Source organism: Gracilinanus agilis, chromosome 6 (assembly GCF_016433145.1).
Source record: "Gracilinanus agilis isolate LMUSP501 chromosome 6, AgileGrace, whole genome shotgun sequence".
Classification (NCBI taxonomy): domain Eukaryota; kingdom Metazoa; phylum Chordata; class Mammalia; order Didelphimorphia; family Didelphidae; genus Gracilinanus; species Gracilinanus agilis.
The window spans coordinates 127750756-127776596 of NC_058135.1; the positions used below are offsets into that span (position 1 = coordinate 127750756).

At 39.8% G+C, this 25841-nt stretch overlaps 1 protein-coding gene across 2 annotated transcripts in view; it reads right to left on the minus strand.

Annotated features, from left to right (window-relative positions):
* SMAD1 (SMAD family member 1) overlaps positions 1-25841 on the minus strand; it is a 55115-nt gene that overhangs the window by 20435 nt on the left and 8839 nt on the right. The window contains exons 2-3 of one of the 2 annotated variants that reach the window (XM_044682247.1): positions 8200-8457; positions 3038-3154 (exon numbers count right to left, since the gene is read on the minus strand). In XM_044682247.1, coding sequence (XP_044538182.1) covers positions 3038-3154; positions 8200-8457 — 375 coding nt within the window. The remainder of the gene's footprint in view (positions 1-3037; positions 3155-8199; positions 8458-25841) is intronic. The other variant, XM_044682248.1, reaches the window with a different exon arrangement.

Genomic DNA, 25841 nt, shown 5'->3' on the forward strand with positions numbered 1-25841 from the left:
AAAAAAAAAAAAGAAAACAGATCAAGCCAGAGTCCAGGGAGGGCTGGACAAGCATCTGGAAAGCCAACATCTTGATTCTACATAGTGACGTCAGCAGAGGCCTGTGAACAATTCCCATAAGGAGAGAGGTGCAAAGCCCAATTTATTACCTTGCATTTCTAAAAGAGGGCCAAAGTATAAGCCCTTTGAATCTGTCAACAATTTTACAGATTTAAAGATATCAGCAACTGTGTGATAACTAAGTTTCATTATCAATATGAGAGGGACTGGTGAATTCTGGCAAAGTCCAAAAGGTCTACTTTCTTACTGATAATAGTAAACATTTACTATAGCTCTTACTATGTGCCAGGCACTATGCTGTGAGCTTTACAAATATTATCTTATTGATCTTCCCAACAGCTCTGGGAAGTAGGTGCTATTATTATTATCATCCTCTTTACACATGGGGAAACCAAGGCAAGCAGAGGTGAAGTGACTTCTCCAGAGCCACATAGCTAGCAAGGATCTTTCCTAATTAAAAACAAAACTAAAATCTAGCAATGTAAATGATGTATGATGTGTGTCTAATAATCAAATGGTGTTTTACTTCAATTTGCAACAACTACATTCAAATTAAATTAGTCGTGTCTTGTGCCAAGAGCACCAGAGAAATCCCTTCAATGAGATGCTATTTTGGGCAAGAGCTTATCCAACATGGCTGCCATGGTTACCGATAATCACCTGCCAATCAGATACTCTTAAAATCTTCCAAGGTTATTTGTTCCAATCTTGCACCCTTCCCAGGCCATTGCTACTTGGCATCTGAGACTGTGAAGAACACAGTCCTTACCTCAGATGGCTACAAATACTCTCTCTCTCTTCCCCCCAGGAACTTCCCAGAGAAATGCCAGTCCAAAGGCCAGAGGATGGGGATGATGCAGAGATGTACTTGGCAAGTAACTTTAAGGGGTTCACCAGCAACTACTGTCTTTAGCCAGGGGATCCTTTTCAAGTCAAAAGGACCTCAGATCTAGAGCTCAAAAATTCCTTACAGGTCATCTGATATATATATATATATATATATACACACACACACACACACACACACACACACATGCTCCTCGTTTTATGCATGTGGGAACAACTGAGACCCAGAGTGGAAAACCAACCTGCCCCAGGTCATCCAGACACGAGGTGGCCAAGTCAGGATTCCCACCCAGGTGTGACTGACTCTTGTGCTTTCTCTACTGCAATTGTATTACCTCTTTCAGAAGAACATGAATGAGCCATAAGAGAAAGGCTTGTCCAAATGCAAAGAGACTTTTCAGAAGGTCCAGTATCATTTAGTTCCATTTTTGGAGTCTCTAACTAAGACCAAGCCGCTATCTCCACATGAATGTCTCCATCTTGTGTGTGGCACTTCTTCACCCACATTTTACATATGGCATACTATTTCCCTTCCATGCAATTCTAATTAGTAGACCTTTAACAGTGGGGCAAAATTAAAATCAATTTCCTTTCAGTTAAAATTCAAATGTATTATTGGGGTTTTTTTTTAAACTCTTACCTTATGCTTTAGAATCAATACTAAATTGGTTCCAGGCAAAAGAGTAGTGGTAAGGACTAGGCAATTGGGGTAAAGTGATTTATCCAGGGTCATACAGCTAGAAAGTGCCTCAGGCCAAATTTGAACCCAGGAATTCTTATCTCCAAGCCTGGTTCTCTATCTGTCTAGTTGCCTCAAATGTATTATTGCTGTTGAGTCATGTCTGACTCTTTGTGACCCCATCTGAGGTTCAAAGATATTTGAGTGGGTTTGCCATTTCCTTCTCCAATTCATTTTACAAAGAAGGAAACTAAGGCAAACAAAGGTTAAGTAACTTGCTCAGGGTCACACACAGCTATAAAGTGTCTGAGACTGGATTTGAACTCAGGAAGATGAGTCTTCCTGACTCCTAGCCTGGCACTCTAAACCACTGGTCACTCAGTTGTTCTTTCAAATGTACACTTGTCCTTTTAAAGCCTTTTTCCCCATGTGTTGTCCCCATGTGTTTCTGAGCATCTGGCTAATCAGAGAATGCAGCCACTCCCCAAATCACTGTTCTTTATGTTAACAAGAATACAGAGTATACATGAGCCCCTTTATGAGGGTAAATAAATGCAAATGAATAGACTAAGAAAGCAAAAGAAGACAACGATTTCAAGTTTAGCCATTATAGTTAAGGGGATATTTTTTTAAAACTGGTGCCTTTTGTTTTTATTTTCATGTTCATTTATGAGAAGTAGAAGGCCCACAATAGCTAGAGAGCTGGCTATGGGGGCCAGAAGACCACCTCTGACAGACACTGGCTGTGTGATCCAAAGCAATCATTTAACTTCTCAGTGCTCTAGGCCAGTGGTAATAAACTAGGGATAGATTTGACTTAAGAAAACCACAAATTAACATTATCTATGATGTATCATATTTTTATTTTATGAAACATTTCCAAATATATTTTCACCTGTGGAGTTTTGTACCAGGTTAGTTTTGACATCTTTGTGCCAGCCATTTCTCAGACTTTTAAGTTGTAAAGAAGGTATCTATCTGCATTGGTAGGAATTTCCTCATTGGGGAGTTCCCTCTCTGAATGAATTCACAAGTCTAGCAGTATTTATAAAAGCCTTCAGCATAGTGCCTGGCACATGGTAGGCACTTAAATGCTTATTCCTTTCCCTTCTCCTATCTTTCTCATTTCTGGATAAATCTCTCTTATAACCCAGAAAGATAGCCTTCCCTTTCAACAAAGATTTACAAAAGGAAAAAGAAAAAGAAGTTAAACAAAATCCAAACCAACCAAAGTAGTGCCTACATCAGACAATATATGCAATATTCCACACCTTGTAGTAAGATTTCCATTCATCTAAAGTAAACACAGTTACAAAAGGCAATTGATTTTGTAAATGTACGATACTGCTTTTTTTTAAAAAATCATTTTTAAAAGGATATAAATGGAAACATTAACATTTATACTTGATATCCATAGGCCCCAAGAAACTATTTAGTGGCCATTCATTTTACCTCCTCTGTTTATTTCTGGGGGCATGGGAGGAGCCATCATGTTTGTATCCATCGGCTGTGAGCCATCCTGGGTCATGGGGTCTTCAGGAGGAAGGTAAGCAGGAGGAGGAGTATCCGCTACAAGGAAAAAAAAACAAAACAACCCAAAACATATTATCCTTTCAAGCCAAATCCAAATCTCTCCCGTTCTCCCTCTCCACAAAATCCCTTCAAGGCAAATTATACATACACATACACCCTAGCCTTGACATATTTGGTGGATGAAGCAAAGTTTCAATGGTGACCAAGAGAGGTAACTAGTAGTAGGCAAACTGGGGTTTGTTCCAGGGGTATTGGCACTTTGGAGAAGGTGCACTTCCTATCTGGGGATCATTTTCCTCAGGGTACCTTCTCTAAGTTGTGGGGACAAGGGAGCCTGTCTCCTGAGATAACTTTACTCCTGGTCAGATCCTCCTATCCCTCTCTCCCTACCTCCCAGATTTCCCAGAGGCACAAAGCATCCTTCCTAGTTACAGCTATCTTGATCCCACCCCTCCCACCCCCACTCCAACAATGGTCATGGTACCCAGAAGTCATGGTCTTATGAAAAGTGGATGTTTATAAGCTAGATGTAGTTTCTTAAAGTAATTATGATACCTCCTTCCTATACTCTATGAGAGAGTACAGAGGAGACTTTTATTTGCCAAAACCTTCAGTTTCAAAATGACCCATGAAGTATATGCCAACTTCAAAAAATGGAATGCATTTCCCATTTTAAAAGCATATGGGAGGAGCAGCTAGGTGGCTCAGTGGACAGAGAACCAGGTTTGGAGACAGAAGATCCTGGGTTCAAATTGGTCCTCAGACACATTCTAACTATGTGACTCTGGGTAAGCACTTAACCCCCATTGCCTAGCCCTTAGTCCTCTTCTGCCTTGGAACTCATACTTAGTATAGATTCTAAGACAAAAGTAAGAGTTTATTTGAAAATAAAAGTGTATGGGAAAACATCTTGATTGATGCCCCTTGGTATCTTGGGTTAAGAGGCATCAGAAAGTTTGGTCCATTCAACATGTCCATGCTCCAAGAGTTGGGGCACTGGTCTCCACTACAACCTCTCAAGTGAATGGTTTGCAGAAATGCAAAGGTTGTGTTATCAGGGCTCCCTCATCCCCAGACATTCTGAGAATGCAGAGGTAGAACTAAGAGCACAGAATAATAGGGACGGAGGAATTAGTCAGCCATAGGGAGCCTAGCTTGGATGCTTAAATGGACTTTTCCAAAAAGCAGCAAGCCAATCTGCATATCAAAAAAGCATGATGATATGCTTTTAGCAATGGGAGAGAATTGTCAATATTTGTCTGTCCTACATAAAATCAAAGTGGGGTTTCTTCCCATACAAATCTTATGTCATCCTGAGTAGTGGGGAAGACAAGGAAAAAGGAGGGGGAAAATGAAAATTTGTTAACAGTTTACTATGGGCCATTTACATGCTTTACAATTATTATCTCATTTATCCACACAACAACTCAAGTTGGCAGGGGTGATTATAGTCTCTACTTTATAGGTAAGGAAACTTGAGTGTTAAATGACTTGCCCAGGGTCACACAGCCACTGTCTGCGAGTGAATTTAACTCAGAACTTCTTGACTCCAGGCACAACATTCTATCCATTGAGCCACCAAAGTTATCCCCCCAAATATCTGACAGGCTATTTAAAGCTGCTATAGACTTCGTAAGGTCAACTGGCCAACCCCTTCATTTTGTACATAAGAAAACTTATCCAAAGACACCTGAAGTTAAGTGGCAGAGGTGGGACTTGAACCAATTACCTCGTGACTTCAGATCTGATGTTCTATTCATTATACCATCTTTGTCTAGTCACCCCGACTAAGTGTCCTTAGGGAGTAGGTTACAGTGGACAGCTAAGTGGATAGAGTATTGAGCCTGAAGTCAGGAAGACCCATCTTTCTGAATTCAAATCTATCCTCAGATCATTATGAGCTATGTGACCCTGGGCAAGTCATTTATCCCCATTTGCCTCATTTGCCTCATCTGTCAAATGAGCTAGAGAAGAAAATGGTGAACTACTCTAAGATCTTTGCTAAGAAAACTCCACTTTGGGGCACAAGAGTCAGATATGACCAAAAACAGTTGAATAACAACATTTAACTAGGACAGGCACTGATCTTGATCACTTAAAACATCGATGAGTTTTAGGATGTCAATATTTTCTTTTTTTCTTAATTTCTAGGGATTTCCATGACAGAGGAGGCAGCGTCATAAAATAATAAGCTCAGTGGTCTGGAATCAGAAAGACCTAAGTTTTATTCCTTCCTTCTTAATACTGAGTAAATGTGTGAAATTTAGAAAGTCAGTCTACCTTTCCAGGTCAGTTCCTCTGCAGACACTAGCACTTCCCTGTCTCCTAAACTTTGCTGCCCTTTCCTATAGAATTTAAGTCCTCTAGGGCAGACCGTTTCCTCTTTTGCCGTTGTATCCCCAGGGTCTAGCATATGATGCTGAACAGAAAACATGAAGAAGGATGCGAGCCCTTCCCAAACATCTCTACTCCTGTTCTTCCCAAGCACACCACGGCTCTGTCCTCTCATCCCCAGCAGCTCACAAAGGCCTGCCTAGAGAGTTTTCAAGGCAGTGACTCAAAGGCCTGAGTCAGGGCTCTGCGGGGCCTCCTCAGGATGCCTTTTTCACCCTCTCTCCAATTCCTTTTAATTCAATTTCTCCACCGCAGCTGCATCGCTGACTGCTTCACCTCTGGCCAGGAATGCAGACAAACAACCTCCTCAGAGACCCAAATTCAGTGAACTTCTACAGACCAGCTGGTGGGAATGAATTGCGAGAATTCTCTCACCGGAGACAGAGGAGTCTACACAGAACAGAGGTGTTCTGACTTGCAGAGATTCATATGGGGAATGGTTTCGAGATCTGGGCCGAGGCTAAGAGGCTGGTACCAAGTCAATGGTTTGTGTCCCTGAGGGGTGCAAAGGGCACTGGATTTGGATTCAGAGGACCTGGGTTCTGCTGTTTACCCCCCTGGATGATTCTGAGCAAGTAACCTGGTCTCTCTACGCTTTAGTTTCCTCATCTATAAAGCGAGAATTGGATCAGAGGACCTTTGAAGGTCCTTCTCGTTCTCAATTTATGGAAGAATGCGACCCACTTCCTCAAAGAGTAATGATGAACTAAATACAAAGAGTGAGACATCCATTTTTGGAAATGGTCAAAGCAGGATTAGTAGTTTTACTTAACTATGCATATTTGCTATAAGGGTTTTGTTTTTCCTTTTTGGGGGAGAATAAGTAGAGCAGTGGAAAAAGCACCAGGCTAGAGTTCAAATCTGGCCTCACCTTCTTAGTAGCTCTATGACCCTGGGCAAATCACTTAACCCTGTTTGCCTCAGTTTCCTCATCCATCGAATGAGTTGGAAAAGGAAATGGCAAACCACTCTAGGATCTTTAGGAAAGGACTTAATAAATAGTAGGTGAGCTCATTAATTTAGAAATGTTTCATTAAAACCAAGAGAAAAAAAAAACCAATTATAGTCTTACTGATTTTGCTCTGGAGCATGTTTTCACCCCTTGACATTCCTTTCTTTGTTCCCTTCCCTTACTGATGATCCTATCCTGAGCACCCCATAACAATGGTTCACCCCAACAGTGGAACACACTGGGTTTCTTCAGATCCAAGGGCATTAATTATTCAAGAAGGCCAATTCTTCTTCTTAGAAAACTAACCCTGCCCCCACTGGGCACCCAACCCTTAAACTGATCATTATGTTACTCCCTCTCCCTCCCCTCCATGTGTCTGGGAGGACCCAACCCTGAGACAAAGGCAAAGGAAGAGAACCACCTCAAAAACCTCAAGGGACTATTTTTAGGGCACAGTCAACACTGGAGCTGAATTTAAGTGGAGAGGAAGAGGGGATGAGAAAGAGAGATGAGAGGAGAAGGGAAGAGAGAGGAAAGGGGATGAGAGAGAGGAAGAAGTGAAAGAGAGGAGAGGGGAAAAAAAAGAGGAGAAGACGGGAAGAGAAAGAGAGATGAGAGGGAAAGAGAAAGAGAGAGGGAATGGGAAGGAAAAAGAGAGAGAAGGGAGAGAACAGAGAAGAGAGAGGAAAAAAAAAAAACTCTTGCAGTGACTAAAAATACATTCTTGCCCATAGTCCTTCCAAGAAAGGAAAATATTTATTGATGTCAAGTGTATTTGGTGTATCTGTTTGTTCAGTTGGCCTTCTTGGGATCTAACAGCTACACATGGGGCCTTGATCCCCACCCTGCCTTGGCGGCCTCTGTAACTTAAGAGGGGGAAAAGGCGAGGATTGAATTCTTCCCTTTGACTTGATAGCACTAATCAAGACTTGGGGAGGGGAAGAGGGCAATAATGATTCTGTTGTCTCTAGGAAGTTAAACAAGTGGATGGTTTCCAGGACCTCTGCTGCAATTGTTTTGTAGCTCTAGTATATTTGTTTCTTGTGATTACATCACCATTCAAATAAATTTAATCAAATGGGGGTGGTATGAACTCTAGGGAAACATCTTTCTTTAGTGGAATAGTAACCTGAGGTTGAACTCACAACTGGGTATCTTTCCTGGATTGAGATGACATGGAAGGGGATTATGTTTTTCATAATAGCAAATGTGTATAAAACATTTATGCAGTACACACACACACACACACTCACAGTCTCTCTCCCCCTCCCTCTCTCCCTTTCTCTCCCCACAAGGACCAAAGGCTACAGCAAGCACCCCACCCCCAGAAGGAGGCAGCTGTTTTCCAAACCTTTTAAGACTGCAGCAGGGTGAGGGATTTGGGGGTAGAGAGGGGAAATCTCCTTAAGTGTCTGTGCCTGAGGTAGCAGTTGGGCCATACGAAAGACCACCAGTCATCCCCTGCTTGGCTGTGATGCTTCTTTTTGCCAAAATCTGTGTTTCAAGATGATGTTTGGGAGAATAGTGCTGGCACCAGCCAGAGAAATAACAAGGGCTTTACCAGGGTCCAGCATCACCACCCGGTCACTAAAAACAGTGGACTCAGCTCCTGGACACACACCAGAGAAAAAAGAAAAAGCCTACCGTCCCCCCTGCCCCTCCCAGCTGGGGAAAAAAGCCAAGTTCCATAAAATAAAACCTCCACGGGCCCCAGTCTTGGAGAAGAAGAACTTACCTGGCATCTGGAAAGGACTTCCTGGATCTGAACTGGTGGGAGAGTGAGGATAGGTGCTGCTGCTGCTTCCCGGAGAATTTGGATAGCTGCTGCTGGGCGAGTGAGGGAAAGGGTGGCTGTTGGGTTGTTGGAAAGAGTCTGGGAAGGTGGCATTGAGTGGCATGTGAGGCTCGTTTTGTCCCAAATTACGGAACTGAGCTAACAGGCTGTGCTGAGGGTTATATTCGCTGTGTCGTGGAACCAACACAGGAGGAAGAACTGGATGGGGAGGAAAAAGAAACAAAAATGAGATCAATTAGGTCTTAGTAAGACTAAAACAAGCTATAAATAAGATAAATAAAAAATCAGTTTCAATCTATTAATACTAAGCAAGCACCTTCTATGGGCAAAAGTACTCTGCTAAGCATCTGTCCTTAAAGAGTTTATAATCTAGTAAGACATATACACGATTGGAAATTGTTTTTGCACATAATTGGGGAGAAGAAATTATTTTTACAATAAAAAAGACATAAGAAAAATAAGGGAGAGAATGGGGGTGGGGTGTTGGAGAAGAAACAGAGAGAGGGAGGGAGAAAGGGAGAGATGGAAAAAGGTAGAAAATGAGAAAGGAGTAAAGAGAAGGAAGTGGGGGGGGCAGCTAGGAGGGCAGTTCCTAGCTGTGTGACCCTGGGTGAGTCACTTAACCTCCACTGCCTAGCCCTTAACACTCTTACCTTAGAACCAATACATAGTAATGACTCTAAGATGAAAGTTGAGTATTAAAAAAAAAAAAAAAAAAAAAGAAGAGGAAGAAGTGGAAAGAAAATAGTTTACAGTAGGGTATTAAGAAGGTACAATATCAGATGTCCAAGAAATAGGGAGCCCTATGCTTTAAAGGATGGGCAGTAATAATGACTAATATTTACTTGAGGCTTTTAAGTTTTGTAAAGTGCTTTATATAGAGCAGTGATGGGCAAACTTTTTAAAGAAGGGGCCAAAGAAAAGGAAATGCTCATCTGTCAGTCCATTTCTAAGGCAACTCTTTCAAAGTTTCATTGTATTGTATCCAACTCATTGTATTCGTCAGATTAGGAATAATGTCGCACAGCTCAGGGGGCTGTAGTTTGCCCATCACGGATATAGAGGATTTCATTTGTTTTTTCCACCATCCTGGTCACCTAGATTATAGTCATTTCCCCACTTTATGGTCTCAGAGTCAAATGACTTGCCCCTGGTTACAAAGCAAGTAAGGAAGCACTGGAAAGAATACTAGTCTTGGAAGACATGGGTTCAAATCCTGCCTCTGAAACTTGATCCCATAAAACCCTGGACAAATCGCTACAACTCCCTTGGTCCCAGCTTCCTTATATATAAAATGAGGAATTTGGCTTAGATGGCCTGAGTCCCTTTTTAGTGCTAAAACTATGAAACCGTGGAACTTTCTGAAGTAGAATAGGAACCTAGGTATCCCTTTACTCCAGGTCTAGTGCACTGTCCTCTACTATTCTGGAGAAGGGGCAATATTGTAGGTGTAGGAAACATGGCCAGGAGGAAAAGCACTGAGGGAAATGTGAGTCCAATTTGGTTGAGGTCCAGGAAGAAACAAGGGGGAGGGGGCAGCTGGGTAGCTCAGTGGATTAAGAGCCAGGCCTAGAGATGGGAGGTCCTAGGTTCAAATCTGGCCTCAGACACTTCCCAGCTGTGTGACCCTGGGCAAGTCACTTGACCCCCATTGCCCACCGTTACCACTCTTCCACCTATGAGCCAATACACAGAAGTTAAGGGTTTAAAAAAAAAAAAAAAAGAAACAAGAGGGAAAAATTAGAAAAGTAGGCTGAATCCAGTTAGCAGAAGGCCTTGAACACCAAATTAGGGACTCTGGACTTTGTTTTGTGAACAATAGAGACTCCTAAAAGATTTTTGTTTTCATTTTTTGTTTGTTTTACTTTTACCCAGATGGGCTGTGATAAGAGATATTTACTGGGAAGACAGATATGGCAATGGGGTATAGGCTGAACTAGAGAGGTAAGAGCTTTTTTATTGCTCCTGCAATAAAAATCCAGGTGTAAGGCAATGGGGCCTTGAATGAGGATTATGGGAATGGAAAGGAAGGGGAAAATGCAAGGTATGTTCTGGGTAGATAGAATACAAATGACTTTGGTTACTGATGGATGAGAAAAGGAGGGAGAGGTGGAGAAAGGGAGGAAGAGAAAAAGTCAAAGATGAACTCCAAGGAATAGTTTATCGTGGCTTCCACCTCCTCATTACCCACTTACTCCACAGTCCCTTGTCATTTGGCTTCCTTCCTGACCGCTGTCCTTTAACTGTTTTCCCAGAGGTCACCAACAACCTTCTAATTACCTCATCCAAGAGACTTTTTTCTCAGGCTCCCGTCCTGCTTAGCTTCTGAGGAGTCTGTGATGTTGGACCATCTCCCTTCCATCTTAAAACTGTCTGCATTCATTGCTCTCACTCCATCTCTGTCTCCTCTAATTCTCTAACTCATCTTCTTGTGTGGATCTCTTTCTGCAGTGTGCCCTTTTTTAGGCTCTACCTTCAGTCCTCTCTTCACACTTAGTATTTTCTCCCTTGGTGGTGGCACCATTTCCCAAGGCTTCAAAACCCATTGTATCTACTGGAATATGTTTTAAAAAAAATCTCTTTTGGCATTTAACTCCAGACCCAGGTTTCCAACTGCCAACCAGGACATCTCTACTTGAATGCCCTAAAGTTCATCCTGAGAAAGAATTCATGGAAACAAAATATGATTTTTCTCTCTGACTTCCCTTTTTCTAGGTGAGTAATGACACCAAGGTTCTCCTTTCAAAAACTAAGTTGCCCAGGGGATAGGCAAAGCAAATTGGCAGGATTCTGGTATGAATAAGATAGACATCATTATTACCAGGATGACAAGAAAAGGAGAGGAGAGGGAGGAAGGAGGGAGGGAGAGGTGGAAAGACAGACAGAGACGGAGTAGACAGAAAAAGAAGAAAGGGACAGAGAGAGAAAGAAAGGAGAATGGGGGCTGAGGGAGAGAGGATATCTAGAGGGAGATCTCCAGCTCACGTCTTAGTAATCACTCCCACCATACCTTCATGAGACAAAGACCCAGAGACCAGGGGTGTAAAGCCCAAGTCTTGACTCCACCCCCCACTCTTTTTTAATTTATTAATTAATTTAGAATATTTTCTCATGGTTACATGATTTGTATTCTTTCCCTCCCCACTCCTATAGCCAATGAACAATTCAACTGGATTTTACAAGTATCAAGACCTATTTCTATATCATTAATATTTGTAGTAGAGTGATCATTTAGAATCTACATCCCCAATCACATCCCCATTGATCCATGTGATCAAGGAAATGTTTTTTCTTCTGTGTTTCTACTCGCACAGTTCTTTCTCTGGATATGAATAATGTTCTTTCTCATAAGTCTCTCAAAATTATCCTGGATCATTGCATTGCTGCTAGTACAGAAATTACATTCGATTTTATCACAGTGTACAACATTCTCCTGGTTCTGCTCCTTTCGCTCTGCATCAATTCCTGGAGGTCTTTCCACTTCGCATGGAATTCCTCCAGTTTCGTTCCTTTTAGCACAATAGTATTCCATCACCAACAGATACCACAATTTGTTCAGCCATTCCCCAATTGAAGGGCATACTCTTGTTTTCCAATTTTTTTGCCACCACAAAGAGTGCAGCTATGAATATTTTTGCACAAGTATTTTCCCCTATTATCCCTTTGGGGGTACAGACCCAGCAGTGGTATGGCTGAGTCAAAGAGCTCTGTTCTAAGCTTTTTCCCTGTCAGATCTCAGACAAGTTGCTTCACCAATCTGGGCCTCCCTTGGGTGACCTCTAAGACCCCTTCCTCAGGTAAAGGCAAGACTCCAGTAGAAAGAGAAATGATTGACAAATGAAAGGGATCCATAACACTTATTTTAAAGGAGAAAAATATGTGTCAAAAGTCCCTTTGTTTGCATTGCCTCCAATAGATTTTCTGTGTCCATTATTATCTTAAAATACTGATAAATATTAGCTATGCAACCTCCCTTCCACTCAGTTTCCTCAACTTTAAAATACATATTCTGTTTTTAATTCCAAATTCTCTTCCAGGAAAAAGCAGAGTAAGAATTTCCATAAAGTATCTTCTGGAAGGTACCAGTCAAAAACCTAACATATTATTCATTTTCAAACCTGAGTAATATTTCATGTACCTTTAAAGCATTATAGCCAAAATCAATCAACAAGCATTTGCTCACAAGGAGCTCACATTCTAGCAAAATCCACAGATGAGAAACCAGAACTGCCAGAGACCTTGAAAGATGGCCCCTCCTCAATATCCATACAATTTTTCCTAAGACTCAATTACCACTGCTATCCAGCATCCATTTCCATGGATCTGATAGAAAAGGTCAAAATGGTGACAAGTTTCATTTTGGACAGAAAAAAAGTTCCCAAAAAAGCTTCTTTTCCCACCCATATCTTATTTTTACACAATGACCCACATGACATCACAGGAAGTTGGAGAATTTATAGCTTCAAAAATAAGTTGAAAGAAGTTACTTTAACTTATCCTTTACCCAGAAAAAAATACTGCTAAAAGATTCCATCACCCATCCCTTTCTTTGTTCCCTCTCCTACTCCCTCAAGTCATCCAGGTTAGATGTTGGGCACCAGCCTTCCCTATATAAATAGATCTCAACTTACTCTAGCCCTATCCCTTTCCAGTCTGTAAAAGAGCTCTCTCTGACTACATTCTGGTAAAAAAAAAAAAAAAAAAAGTTCCCATTGACCATGGATCCAGAACTCTATAGCCCCAACTGGATGGCTAAATCTCTGCTTTTCTGTAATTTTCCAAAGCAAAGCATAGAGAAGGCAAGTAACAGGAACTAACATTCTTTTTTTTTTTCTTCCTTTCTTTTTTTCCAAAACCCTTTCTTTCTGTTTTAGTATTAATTCTAAGACAGAATAGCAACAAAGGCTAAGCAAGAGGTTAAGGGACTTGCTCAGAGTCACACAGAGCTAAGAAGTGTCTAAGGTGAGATTTGAACCTTCATCCTCCTAACTCCAACCTGGTGCTATACTCATTATACTACCACCATACTTACTAGCTGCACCGACAGCTAACTTTTCTGTGTCACTGTAAAGTTTGCAGAGCACTTTGCCCATGTGATGGATGAACAAAAAGAACATTGAGTGTTAGGGGGTGGGGAAGGTGAGAAGTGCCACAGAAATGCCCCCAACCTACAATGTAAGAGGAAATACACACATAAAAAAGTGTTAACCAGGGTAGGGAGTATTGGTCTGGGAAATCACAGGGATGATGAATGGAACAAGAGGGAAAGAGATTAACACACCCTTCCCTGCAGCAATAATAGTGCTGAATTGATTCCAGTTCTCAGACTAATCTCAAAATTGGGCTAGGTTATTCCAGGTATTCTTGTCCCCCCACTTTATAGATCAGGAAACAAAGTATCAGAAAGACAAGTTATTTGACTTATTGTTTTGATGTGTTCAAGACCAGCCCTTTCCCCAGTACAGCAGGTTGCCTCTCCAAGTTAAATATCAGGCAGGGTATGCCTCTATCATTAATTACTGGACAAAACAATAGTATTAACTCATTCCCTAGGAAAAAATATAAATAGCTAATAGGTTAGATGATTATATATAACAAGTAGACAGCTAAGTGGCAGAGGATACTGTTAGACTTAGGAAGAGCAAAATTCAAATTCTGTCTCTGACACTTACTAGCTCTGAGACCCTGGACAAGTCAATCAATTTCTCTCAGAGACACTCAGTTTCCTCATCTTTAAAATGGGGGTACAAATAACATCTATTTTCACCAAGCTGTTGTGAGGATTAAATAAGATAACATATGTAAAGTGCTTTGCAAGAGATCAAAGAAACAGGAAAAGGCCTTATCTGCACAAAAATATTTATAAGCAGTTATTTTTGTGGTAGCAAAAAATTGGAAATCGGGGTGATGCCCAACATCTGGGGAATGGCTGAACAAGTTGTGGTATATGATCTTGATGGAATACCGCTGAGCTATAAGAAATGATAGAAGAGGGCTATTTGAGAAAAAACTGGGGAAGCTTATATGAAATGATACAAAGTGAAGCAAGCAGAACCAGGAGAACAGTGTATACAGTAATAGCAAGTAGCATATTGTAAGGATGGTCAACTGTGAAAAATTTAGCTACTCTGATCAGATAATGATCCAAGGCAAAGGACTTGTGATGAAAAATGCTATCTACCACTGAGAGAAACCGACAGTCTTCGAGTGAAGACTGAAACATGCCTTTTTAAAACTTTCTTTGTTTTTCTTGGCTTTGTGTGCTTGTGTGTTTTCTTTTGTGACATGGCTAATACAGAACTGTTCATATGACTTCACATGTATAATCAATAGCATATTGCTTGCCTTCTCAAAGGATGGAGAGGGAGGGAAAGAATTAAAAAATACTTTTTTTTAAACGAATCATAAAAATTATATATAATCATGAAATATTTAACAAAATACATTTTTAAAAAAGTAAAGTACTTTGCAAACCATAAAGTGCTACTTAAAGGCTAACTCTTGCTAGCTATTATTCAGCTCTGCTCCATTACACAATGGGGTTTGCTCAGGAATAAATTTTCACGTATTTAAGTTTTCATGGAAAACTTGATGCAAGTTCATGTCTGGACTGTAAAATACTTTAGTGGGTATTTTTAATGAGGGAATTTCTATTTGAGTCCCACTCTGATGCTTTCATCCTTGCCTAGATGTATGGCCACCATTCCTATATGGCCTTTGGAGCCTGAAAAGGCTCTCTCTGCATTTGGGTTAAACAAGATTGAAGTCTATGTGCTGATGGAAGTCCAATCTAGTTAAGTTCAGAGTCATCACCAAAAGGCTGTCCACCAGGTACATCTGTTTGGGCTCACAGCGGAGGATTATCCTTTGCCTTAGGAACAAGAACACACTACAGGGCATGAGCATGGATGAAAACATGTCCTTTTCACAGCTAGCACAGAAACAAGGACATGCTCTATGGGGAACCCTTATAGCAAAACAAAATGAAATGTTAAAGGTTTAAAAATGTTGAAATAAAAATAAGGTTAGAAAACATCAAGTACAGGTATTCCTGTTATTTTCATCCTTAGTAGAATGAGGGCTTGGGACCAAGTACCAGAGACAGCTAAGTGGAGCAAGGCTGGACCTGGAATCAGTAGACCCAAGTTCAAATTGAACACTTACTATATGACCTTAGAGAAGTCACTTAATAGATAATTCATTTAATTTCTATTTGCCTCAGTTTCCTTAATTGTAAAATGGGGATAATAATAGCACCTACCTCCCACAAGGATCAAATGAGATCATATTTATGAAGCACCTCGTACATAGTAGGTGCTTAATAAACGCTTCTCCCCTCTCTCACCCCCAAAATGATCTCCAACATAATATACAGTAGCTGAAACACTGAAGGTCAATCAAATGTAACAGACTTTGCTACTAACAACAATACAATGATCCAGGACAATTTTGAGGAACTTATGAAAAGACAAAAGAATTGTGGGACCTAATGCAATTATCAATAATATGGAAATAGGTCTTGATTGATGACACATGAAGAAACCAGTAGAAATGCATGTCCGCTTATTGGGGGAGTAGGGTTGGAGGGGAGAGTAAGAACATGAATCATGGAATCATGGAAAATATTTTTCTAAAAAATAATAATTCTCAGAGTTGAGAAAAAAAAGAACTGTGGGAGCAGAAGCACAGAAGGAAAACATGATTTATTACTTCTTTGGGTATAGGATTTGGGATTTTGGTTTTAAAAGACCACTCTATTATAAAAATGAACAATATGGAAATAGGCTTTGAGTGATAATACATGTAAAACCCAGTGGAAGTGCTTATCAACTATGGGAGAGGGGAGAGAAACAGCATGAATCATGTAACCCTGGAAAACTTATGTGTACATTTATTACTGGAATAAAATTTAAAAAAATTTAAATGATCTTCAAGGGTCCTACTAACTAATACATTCTATGATTATGTATTGCAGAGGGAAGAAAATGATCATTTGGGCAGCAGCTAGACCTACAAAGAGGTACAATTAAGGCAAAGGGGTACAAATTAGAGGAAGTTATTTTTGGTTAAGTGTAAGCAACCGTCCCTCTACAACAAAGAAGCACAGAAACATCTTAGGCACTGTAACTGGTGACTGGAGATGCCTCCCTCGTCCTTTTCAAACCTCTGGCTCCTAATTCTCTCATTTCAACCACAGGGTCATTAGGATAGGCATTATGGATTTTCAGAGAAGGAAAAAAGCACCACAAAGGAGCATCTGTTTTATAGTATTATCTTTGTAATTTCCTCCTACTGCCTAGCTTGGGGAAGACTAATTAGTTCTATAGCTTCTATGCACCCCTTCTTCCTTCCTTATTTTGTGAGATTTTTTTGTCTTTTAACTCTACTGCCTGGTACACAGTAGGAGCTTAATAAATGTTTGCTGAATTGTAATTCACTGGTCACTCCCTTGGAAACAGTCGCCTCCTTTGGCTTAACCAAAAGCTTAGCTTGTGTGACTGACCACAAATGTGAGCAAGGAACTTATGGCCTGCTATTTTTTAAGTGTCAGATTGGAGCCATTTTTATTTCACAGAACTAAAGGCCTGGGTGCTTCAACATTCCTGGATCCGTGATTCCTATAGTTGTCTTTAGTTGCAGAAGTGGCCTCCCAGACTATAATTCCAAAGGTTAGTCAGTATTCTCGGTATCTTTTCAAACTCCCCTTCCAGCTGGTTCAAATTGGAAACATTTCCCTTGAAAGCAAAACCCAATAGTCCAGCAACTGAATAATTCATTTCACCCTTTGTCGAACTTCTTTGCCACCCCCCCAATCCTGCCAAGTCAGATTGAGAGGCCACTTAAAAATCAGCCCAAGTTTGCTGCTGTCATTTTCTGTTCTGTTTTCAGGCTGTCGGCCCCCAACTTTTCCTAGGAGAAGAACCTCAGACTGTTCCTTTGCTCAGAGCCTTGCCTCTATTTCCTATCTTTCTCAGAGCTTGCCTCTATTTTCAGGTTGAAAAAAACCACATACACAAAAAACCTTCTCCAGTCAACTGGGAAACCAAACCAAGAGCAAGGCAAGAGTCCCAGGGGTTCTAGGAAATACTTGAGTCTGCAATTCTAGTCTGTTTTTACTCTGCTGCCAAAACACAGAGAAGTAAAAAAGAACTGAATAGAATTGAAAAAATAGGGGTGAGTTCTGGGAAGAATTTCAGCCTGCAATCTAGATGGAGGAGGGAGGGGGAAGAATATTCCTTCCCAGTTTTAGCAAATAAATCTTGGAGTGTACCCTCTCACCAGTTCACTGCTGAGGACTACAACTGTGCCTAGTAATCAGGTGAGACAAAGAGATGGATGCCTGGCCAAATCAATGCCTGGCTTTGTTGGTCACGTGCCCATGAGAAGGGAGTTTCTCTGCTCCCTCCCTCCCTCCCAAGAGATTCTTTTTCTTAGGCTTTTACCTCAGCAATGCCCTGCCTAGGAACTTGTTCTTCACATCCTACCCAGCTTTAGACAGACATTGATCAGAATAAAACATGAAGAGGTTACGTCTGTTATTTCTAAGGAAAAGTGGCAGGGGCAGCTAGGTTGCTCAGTGGATAGAGTCATTTCTGTAGAGGAGAGGTCCAGGGTTCAAATCTGGTCTCAGACATTGCTAAGCTGTGTGACCCTGGGCAAGTCACTTAACCCCCACTGCCTAGTCCTTACCTCTCTTCTGCGTTGGAACTAATACACAGTATTGATTCTAAAATAGAAGGTAAGGGTACTTAATACTGTTTCTAAGAGAGAAGGAAAAGGGGCTTTAAAAAAATAAAAAAAGTGAAGTGGTAGCAGAAACTATCTTGGTATTTAAGCACGGTGCCTGACACATGGTAAGGCTCTTGTGTCCTGACTGACTGTTTTCTCAGAATAGTTTAGGGGAAGATACAGTGGATTTGATAGCAGAAGCTTGGGGGTTCCAACAGAAGCATCACAGGATCACAGCCTGACCATGTAAAATACAAGGGTTTCTAGACTGGCAATCAGAGCCTGCTGGTTGTACAACAAATAAATGGCTGGGACTAGAATCAAGAAGAATTGAGTGCAAATATGGCCTTGAACACAAACTCAGCTCTAAACCCAATGATCATACTCTGGCAAAATAGGCAAAGACAGAAGCAAGAAATCTTTTCATACTTCATCATTCTGTTGACACTGCACAAAGTCACTTGATTTCTCTTAGACTCAGTTTCCTCTTCTTTAAAATGGGGGTGCATATATAGCACCTTTTTCATAGGGCTATTATGAAGATCAAATAAAAGAACATACGTAAAAAGGAAAAAGTTCCCATTACCTACCCTTGACAAGGTCAGTCTACACATGTGCTTTGAAAAAAGGAAGTATCACACTGAACACCTTTTAAATAGGGTGGCATAGTCAGAAGGAGGGCTGGAATTGGAGTCAGAGAAAATGGATCAGTGTCCCAGCTAGGTCACTTACTACCCATAGGAGTTAAGTTTCTCTGGATTACAGTTTCCTTAACTTTAAAGTGAGGAGTGATATCTTTAAGATCCCTTTTCCAGTTCTACAAAATCTCAGGATTCTTTATTTTAAAACTACCAGAGCGCAAAGCTGTAACTTGGGCATTTCCAAACTTTCATCAAGTAACTTTTATATTTAGAGGAAAAAATTACAAATGTATTGATGCTATCCACTAACTACTGGGCATATACCTCTCCAAAGAGATCAGAGATGCAGTGTCCTATGTAACCCTTAAATGGTAACAGTGGCTAGGTGGCATAGCAGATAAAACATCAGGCCTGAAGTAAAAAAGACCCAAGTTCAAATCCAGTTTCAAATATTTATTAGATGTGTGACCTTGGGCAAGTCACTTAATACTGTTTGCCTCAGTTTCCTTATCTGTAAAATAAGCTAGAGAAAGAAACAGCAAACCACTCCAGTATCTTTTTCTAATTTTTAAAAGCATTTTATATTCCCAATTATATCTAATAACAATTTTTAACATACATTTCCTAAAATCATAAAATCTAAATTGTCTCCCTCCCTCTCAGAGATAGTAAGCAATTTGATCTGAGTTTTACATGTATTATTATGAAAACATATTTCTACATTGTTCACTGCTATAAGAGAATACTCATATAAAAACAAAACCCTAAAATAAGAACACAAATAAGCTAAAATGAAAAATAATATGCTTTGATCTGCATCTGACTCCAGCAGTTTTTTTCCTCTGGAAGTGGATATCATTCTTTGTCAGAAATTTTTCAGAATTTTCCTGTATCACTGTATTGCTGAGAGTAGCTAAATCTTTCACAGTTGATTTCACAATACTGTAGTTACTGTATATAATGTTTTCCTGGTTCTGCTTATTTTACTCTGCATCAGTTCATGTAGGTCTTTCCAGCTTTTTTCTGAAATCATCCTGTTGATCCTTTCTTATAGCACAACAGTATTCCATCACCAATATGTACCATAATTTGTTCAGCTATTCCTTAATGAATGGATATCTCCTCGATTTCTAATTCTTGGCACCACAAAAAGCTGCTAGAAGTATTTTTGTACGTTCCCTTTCCACTCTAGTATCTTCACCAAGAAAACCCCAAATGGGACCTCAAGAGGCAAAAATCACTAAAACAACAGCAGTAATAAGCAATAATAACAATATACCATAGAGCCAAAAACATTGTTAATAAAGTGGATGCTCAACAACTGGGGAAAGGCAGAACAAGCTGCGACAAATTAATTAAAAAAAACATGGGAAAACTTCTACAAACTGATGTAGAAATAAGGAAAAGAATACATGCAAATGGTGACACTGTAAACTAAAAAAAAAAAATAGTATAATACAGCAGAACATTTTGGTTTTAAAGAAGAAATACAGCCTAAAGAGATGAGAGAGTAGAATTAGGAGTAGAGAACTTTGCAGAAGACGTTACTGTATACGTTGGTCTTGCTTAACTGCTTTCATTTCATGGAATTGGGGGAAAGGAAGAAGGGAGATTATATCCAGGAATGAGTTACATAAAAACAGTATCAATAAAAACAAAGAAAAATTATAGTGTTGAACAAATGGTAACTTTTTGAGATAGAAGACAAATAGTAAGAAAGCAAAATTCATGCTGACAGTCTGAGGGTCAGAAATAAGTAAACAGATATTAAAATAGTAAGGGGATGGGGTGGTACCTACATGTTCTCCTAGCTTCCCTAGGTTAGGGCAACATAAGAAAGGCCAGGGGAAGCTTACAAACAGATTCCTATAGGGGATTACAAAAGGAGATAGGCAGGAGTCTCACAAAATGGGTTGCAATCTGCGTTGTTCCCAGTAATATATCAGGAGAATCCCAGATTCCTTAAAACTCTGAATGAAGCGAGGTTAGGGATGAAAGCAGGAATGATATTTCTCTTTCCTTTTTGTCTTGTTTCGTATCTTTAATCCAGCAAAACAAAATGTAATACAAACATAGACTATAAAGAGACCTCGGAGGTCACCTAATTCATTTCATTCATTTCAAATGAGGAAACTGAACCAGAGAGGATAAGTGACTACAAAGTTACACAAGTAAAAAGATGATGCGAACCCAAGACCCTAAGTCCCCTGATTCCAGAGTTAGTAATTTCTAAGTACATATGGGAATCTTTTTGTAGTTAGAAAATGAAAGTAATCATTTTCTATGAAGAGAGATAATTAAAAACCTGAATTGGTACTTGGGTTAATGTTCTACTACTGGGATGAGAATGAGGCATCATAATGTGGAGGCTAGAGGAAAAAAGGCCACATAAAAATTCAGAAATTATGTCCTTTTGCAGAGGTAAAAGCAGGTAATATTCAGTTGTTTTTACAAAAGTAGTTAACTCCACACCAAGAATTTATCTATCAATATATTCAGTAAATAGAACATGTTAAGTGGAAAGAACCACTACCATTCATACAAAATCAAAAGTAAATATTATATAATTACAAAGTAACCATTATGACACCAAAGAGGAGATCTGAGAAGATACCTCTGCTCTGCAGAGGTTGGAAGTCCAAGAATAGGGAAAACTGCATTTATTTTCAGATATTTTTTGGTATATTTATCAGGTTTGCTGATTTTTCCCCCCTTTTTTTTGTCTTTAGGAATATTATCTGCTCTGAGAAAGGGAGAAAGTGGAATATTGGGGGAATTTTTTGTGATTAAAAAAACACAATAAAAATTATTTTTTAAAAAAGAAACTGCCAATCACAAATTGAAATGTTTGATGACATTTCTTACAAGGGTCAGCAGCTCTGACTGGAGGAGGGGAAATGTTGGGGGAATGGGGCAGTTGGAACTCTAATGAAACATGTTAAAATAGAGAGAAAGCAGGAGGAAGATCAAATGGAGACATAAACAAGGACAGTATTTGTTTTATCATATGAAAAGCTTAACATGGTAGGTACATGCATATACAATCCAGCAAAACAAACCAATACACTGACCACATGTATAAACACATCCATAATCATTAGAGAGATTGGTCTATAGTTTTCTTTCACTACTTTTTCTCTTCCTGGTTTAGGTATCAACAGCATATTTGCATCCTAAAAGAATTTGGTAGAAATCCTTCCTCAGTTATTTTTCCAAACAGTTTATATGATAGTGGAATTAATTGTTCTTTAAATGTTTGGTAGAATTCACTTGCGAATCTCTGGACCTGGGGCTTTTTCTTAGAGAACTCATTGATGGCTTATTCCATTTCTTTTTCTGAGATGGCATCTTTTAAGTATTCTATTCTTCCTTCTATTAATCTGGGCAATTTACTTTTATTTTAAATATTCAACTATTTAGCTTAGATTGACAGATTTGTTGGCATACAATTGGGCAAAATAATTCCTAATAATTACTTTAATTTCCTCTTCACTGCTTGAGAATTTATCCTTTTCAAATATGTGAAAATGAATGCCTCATTCTACATATAATATCAGCTAGCTCTCTGCTGAGAATCCTTATTTAATGATAATAAATTCATCAAGTACATGTGATAAAAACAACAGGCAGAAAGATCACAAATTCTTTTTAATAGTGCCTATATTTTTACCCAAGTTTTTAGCATTTATTCCCAACATTGTCGGAACACCATGATGTAGTCAAAGCCTCACTCTATTATTCTCTTGCCACCAACCAAGGGGGAAATCAATCTTCGCCAGGAAACCTGAAAAATTAATGGACCCTCTAAGGCAGAGTTCTTAACCTAGGATCTGAAAACTAGGGTTTTCCTTGTCTATATTTTGATGACTATTTCTAAACGTATTTGTTTTTTATGTATTTTAGTTTCTTTTAAAATTCTACTTTATCATATGCATTTAGAAACATTATTGGACTCAAATTGCCAAAGGAGTCCATAATTCAATCCCCCAAATTTAAGACCAAATGGAGTTAAAAAAAAATGAACCTGGATTCCAAACTTGGCTCTTAAAGGTACTAAAGAAATCTCCAACCACTGCTATGCCAATTACTGAGGAATCAGAGGTTCTCATCCTTAATGAGACTAGTCTGCATGGGCCCAAAGGAAGTCAGGCTCCTGATGAGAATTTTCTTAGTAAAAAATCCACAGGTGAGAACACCCAGAGCCAACTCTGAACCCACTCTCCAAGAACCAAGAACTAGCTCGAGAAGAGTCAGCTTTTAGTAGATTGCCTTAAGAATGAAAAGTCCTTTTTCAGGACTGTCCTGGGTAAGACGCTGACAATAGATTTTTCTGAATCCATCTTCAACCTGGGTCTCAAGTGGAACTGGAGGGCTGGAACAGGAAGAGAGGAGGTAGCAAAAGAAAAAACCACTGAATTGGGAGTTAAGTACCATGGATTTCAGGTCCAATACTGCCAGTGATTAGTTGAATTATCTTGGGCAAGCCCTTTAACCTTCCACCCTGTGCTTTCAGTTTCCTTCTCTTAGAAATATTATTAAATGAGATATTTGTAAAGTGCTTAGTACAACAAGGCAGATGCTGAAGAAATGTAAAATGAGAGAGGTAAATTAGATGAGCAACAGGAGGCCCTGCTAGCTGATATTCAACAATTCAACAACAAATGGTCCAGGAAGAAGAACATTGGCAAGTCATTTAATTGCCCAGGACCTCAGTTTCTTCATCTGTAACATGAAGAGGCAGTAGCAGGAAATTAGGGAATGAGTTAGCTGTAAGATCCTTTCAAGCTGCAGGAAGGGCTGAGGATGATACTATGGATACTAAGTGGTAAAGCCACCTTAATAGATTACTTTGAGTTGATGCTCAGAAGGAACATTCTTCTTCATCCTACTTGATCTTGTGAATTTAGATTTTAAAGAAGACAGGCAGACACCAAGCTTACATGTCCTTCTTTTCCTTGTGATGACTTTAACTGTATTACTAAGATTGATAGTACTGAGATTTATTCATGACAAAACATCTGATGTTTTTAAACAGCTGTTCTTTCCTCCCTATTCAAGAGCCAGCTGGCCCAAGGTTATACATTTCAACAGCATTTTACCCACAGCTGCTACTTAACTTTTTACCATTTTATTTAAATAGCAATGTCAGGAACAATACCATCCCTAGAGAAAGCTTCTAAGATGAGCAAAGAGGATATTGTCTGTGGTTAAAGACTGCAGGAGCTGCTATTAAGACCCAAGAATAAAATAGAAGAAAGATAACTGAAAACAAAATAGAAATTTAAGCAGAAGAGAATAAAGAAAATAGATCATCTTTCTTTCATTCAAGGTTCCCCAAAGCTACTGACATTTCCATTTTGAAGGATGTGGCTAGGTTCTTCCCTTAACCTTTCTTTGCATATACTAGCCAAACTGTCTCCTTCCAGTCCTCTTCCCCCAAAAAATACTAGCCAGGAAGCTGCCTCAGGATAAAATGAGGCTCACACCAAAATTATTTCTTGGCTTTAAGATCCTAAAGTAAGGCTGGTTGTACAACAATATACAAACATACATACATACACACTCACACATATATGTATATGAATGATATAGTATTAATGTAAACTTTATCTACCTTTGCAAAAATTGATCAATATTCCTGGTTTGCCCATTTACATTTGGTTCATACTTCTAGAGCTAGAAGTCCAACTCACTGATCTTTACAGATGAGAAAACTGAAGACACACCCCTCTCCTGGATCCAAGCAGCTTTGTACCCATTCAGAATAGAACTAGAATCAGATAGCTGAAAGTTCAAAGCTTAGGAGATATCCTAGTCATTACCTCCCCCATTATTAAATGAGGATCCTAAGGTCCAAGGAGATTAAGAGATTTGCCCAAAGTCACACAGGCAATGATTAGCAGAGCAGATAGTGGAAGTCGTCTCCTAATTCCCAGTCTAGCAGCTTTCCACTACACAAAACAATGGCTTTACTTTCAGTAAAGTAAGGCAAATAGATAAGTCACTGAAAGAGCACCCTCAAATCAGTGTGCCTACCATACTCTAGTATTTCTAAAGAGCTCAGAAATAGGGAAATCTTGTAAGAGGGACAGAAGGAAGAGGTAGTTGTAGAACGGGAAGAACCCAAGCTGACTGAAAAGGCAGGACTGGAAAAACTGCAAGTGGAATCTGTGTAAACTCCTCCTCTTTATGGCTATTGATCTTTGTCATCTTCCCATAAAGCACCCAATGCTTTCCTGTTGTCCCAAGGCTGTCCAAAGTACCCCACTCCCACCTCTCAGGCTTGCCTTCTCAAATTTCTCCTACTTCTCAGAACATCACAAAAAAAAAAAAAAAAAAAAAGTCAAGATTTGATGGATTTGAACCCTAACTCAACATCTTAATGTGGTCATCTAGAGTGGGCCATTCTCCTTCTCCGAAAAATAAGGGTGGGGATGGGAGTTGGAGAATGACTTCCATGATCTCTTCTAGCTTACATGCCAGGATCCACTGAGGAAAAGATTTGGGAACAAAAGATACCTTTGGGTACTTACTTCTTGACTACTTTAAGTAATTTCTTCTCTCTCCAAAATTAAAAAGTCAGCCATAGACTAATCCATTCTAATTCTTCAAGCCAAAGATGCAACACACGATGTTTTGAAAAAAAATAAAGATCTTATAGAACAGTGAAGGTGAACTTTTTAAGAGCCTTTTAGACACCATGTGCTGTGCCAGACTCCCCCTGCCACTCCCAGAATGGGTGCTGGGCTGCCCCCCATCCCCCATCCCAGACAGGGGTAGTAGGAGAAAGGGAGGGGAATGGCCCAAGCACTCCACTCAGGGGAGGGAGTAAGAGCCTCCATTAGGCTGCTGGGCAGAGGGGCAGGGAAGCCCAGTGGAGAGCAGGAAAGGTGCAGCCCCCCACCCCCATCCCCTCTGCCTTTCTAGTAACTAACTCTAGCTGGTCAAGGCATCTGTGCCCACAGAGAAGTCCCTGTGTGCCATCTTTGGCACACATGCCCGAGGTTTGTCATAGAGTATGGGATTCCAACTTGGGTATGTGGCAGTGGCCAAGTCATCTCATCAGGCCTCATTTAACCAAATGGCATCTAAGGTCCTTTTCCAAATCCAAACTGATATAGTTCTCATGATAAAAAGATCCAATAATGTGCTTTTCAAGGGCAAAAACTCTCCTTTCCTTTTGTTGTATTCTCTTAGCTAGTGTTTGGTTGG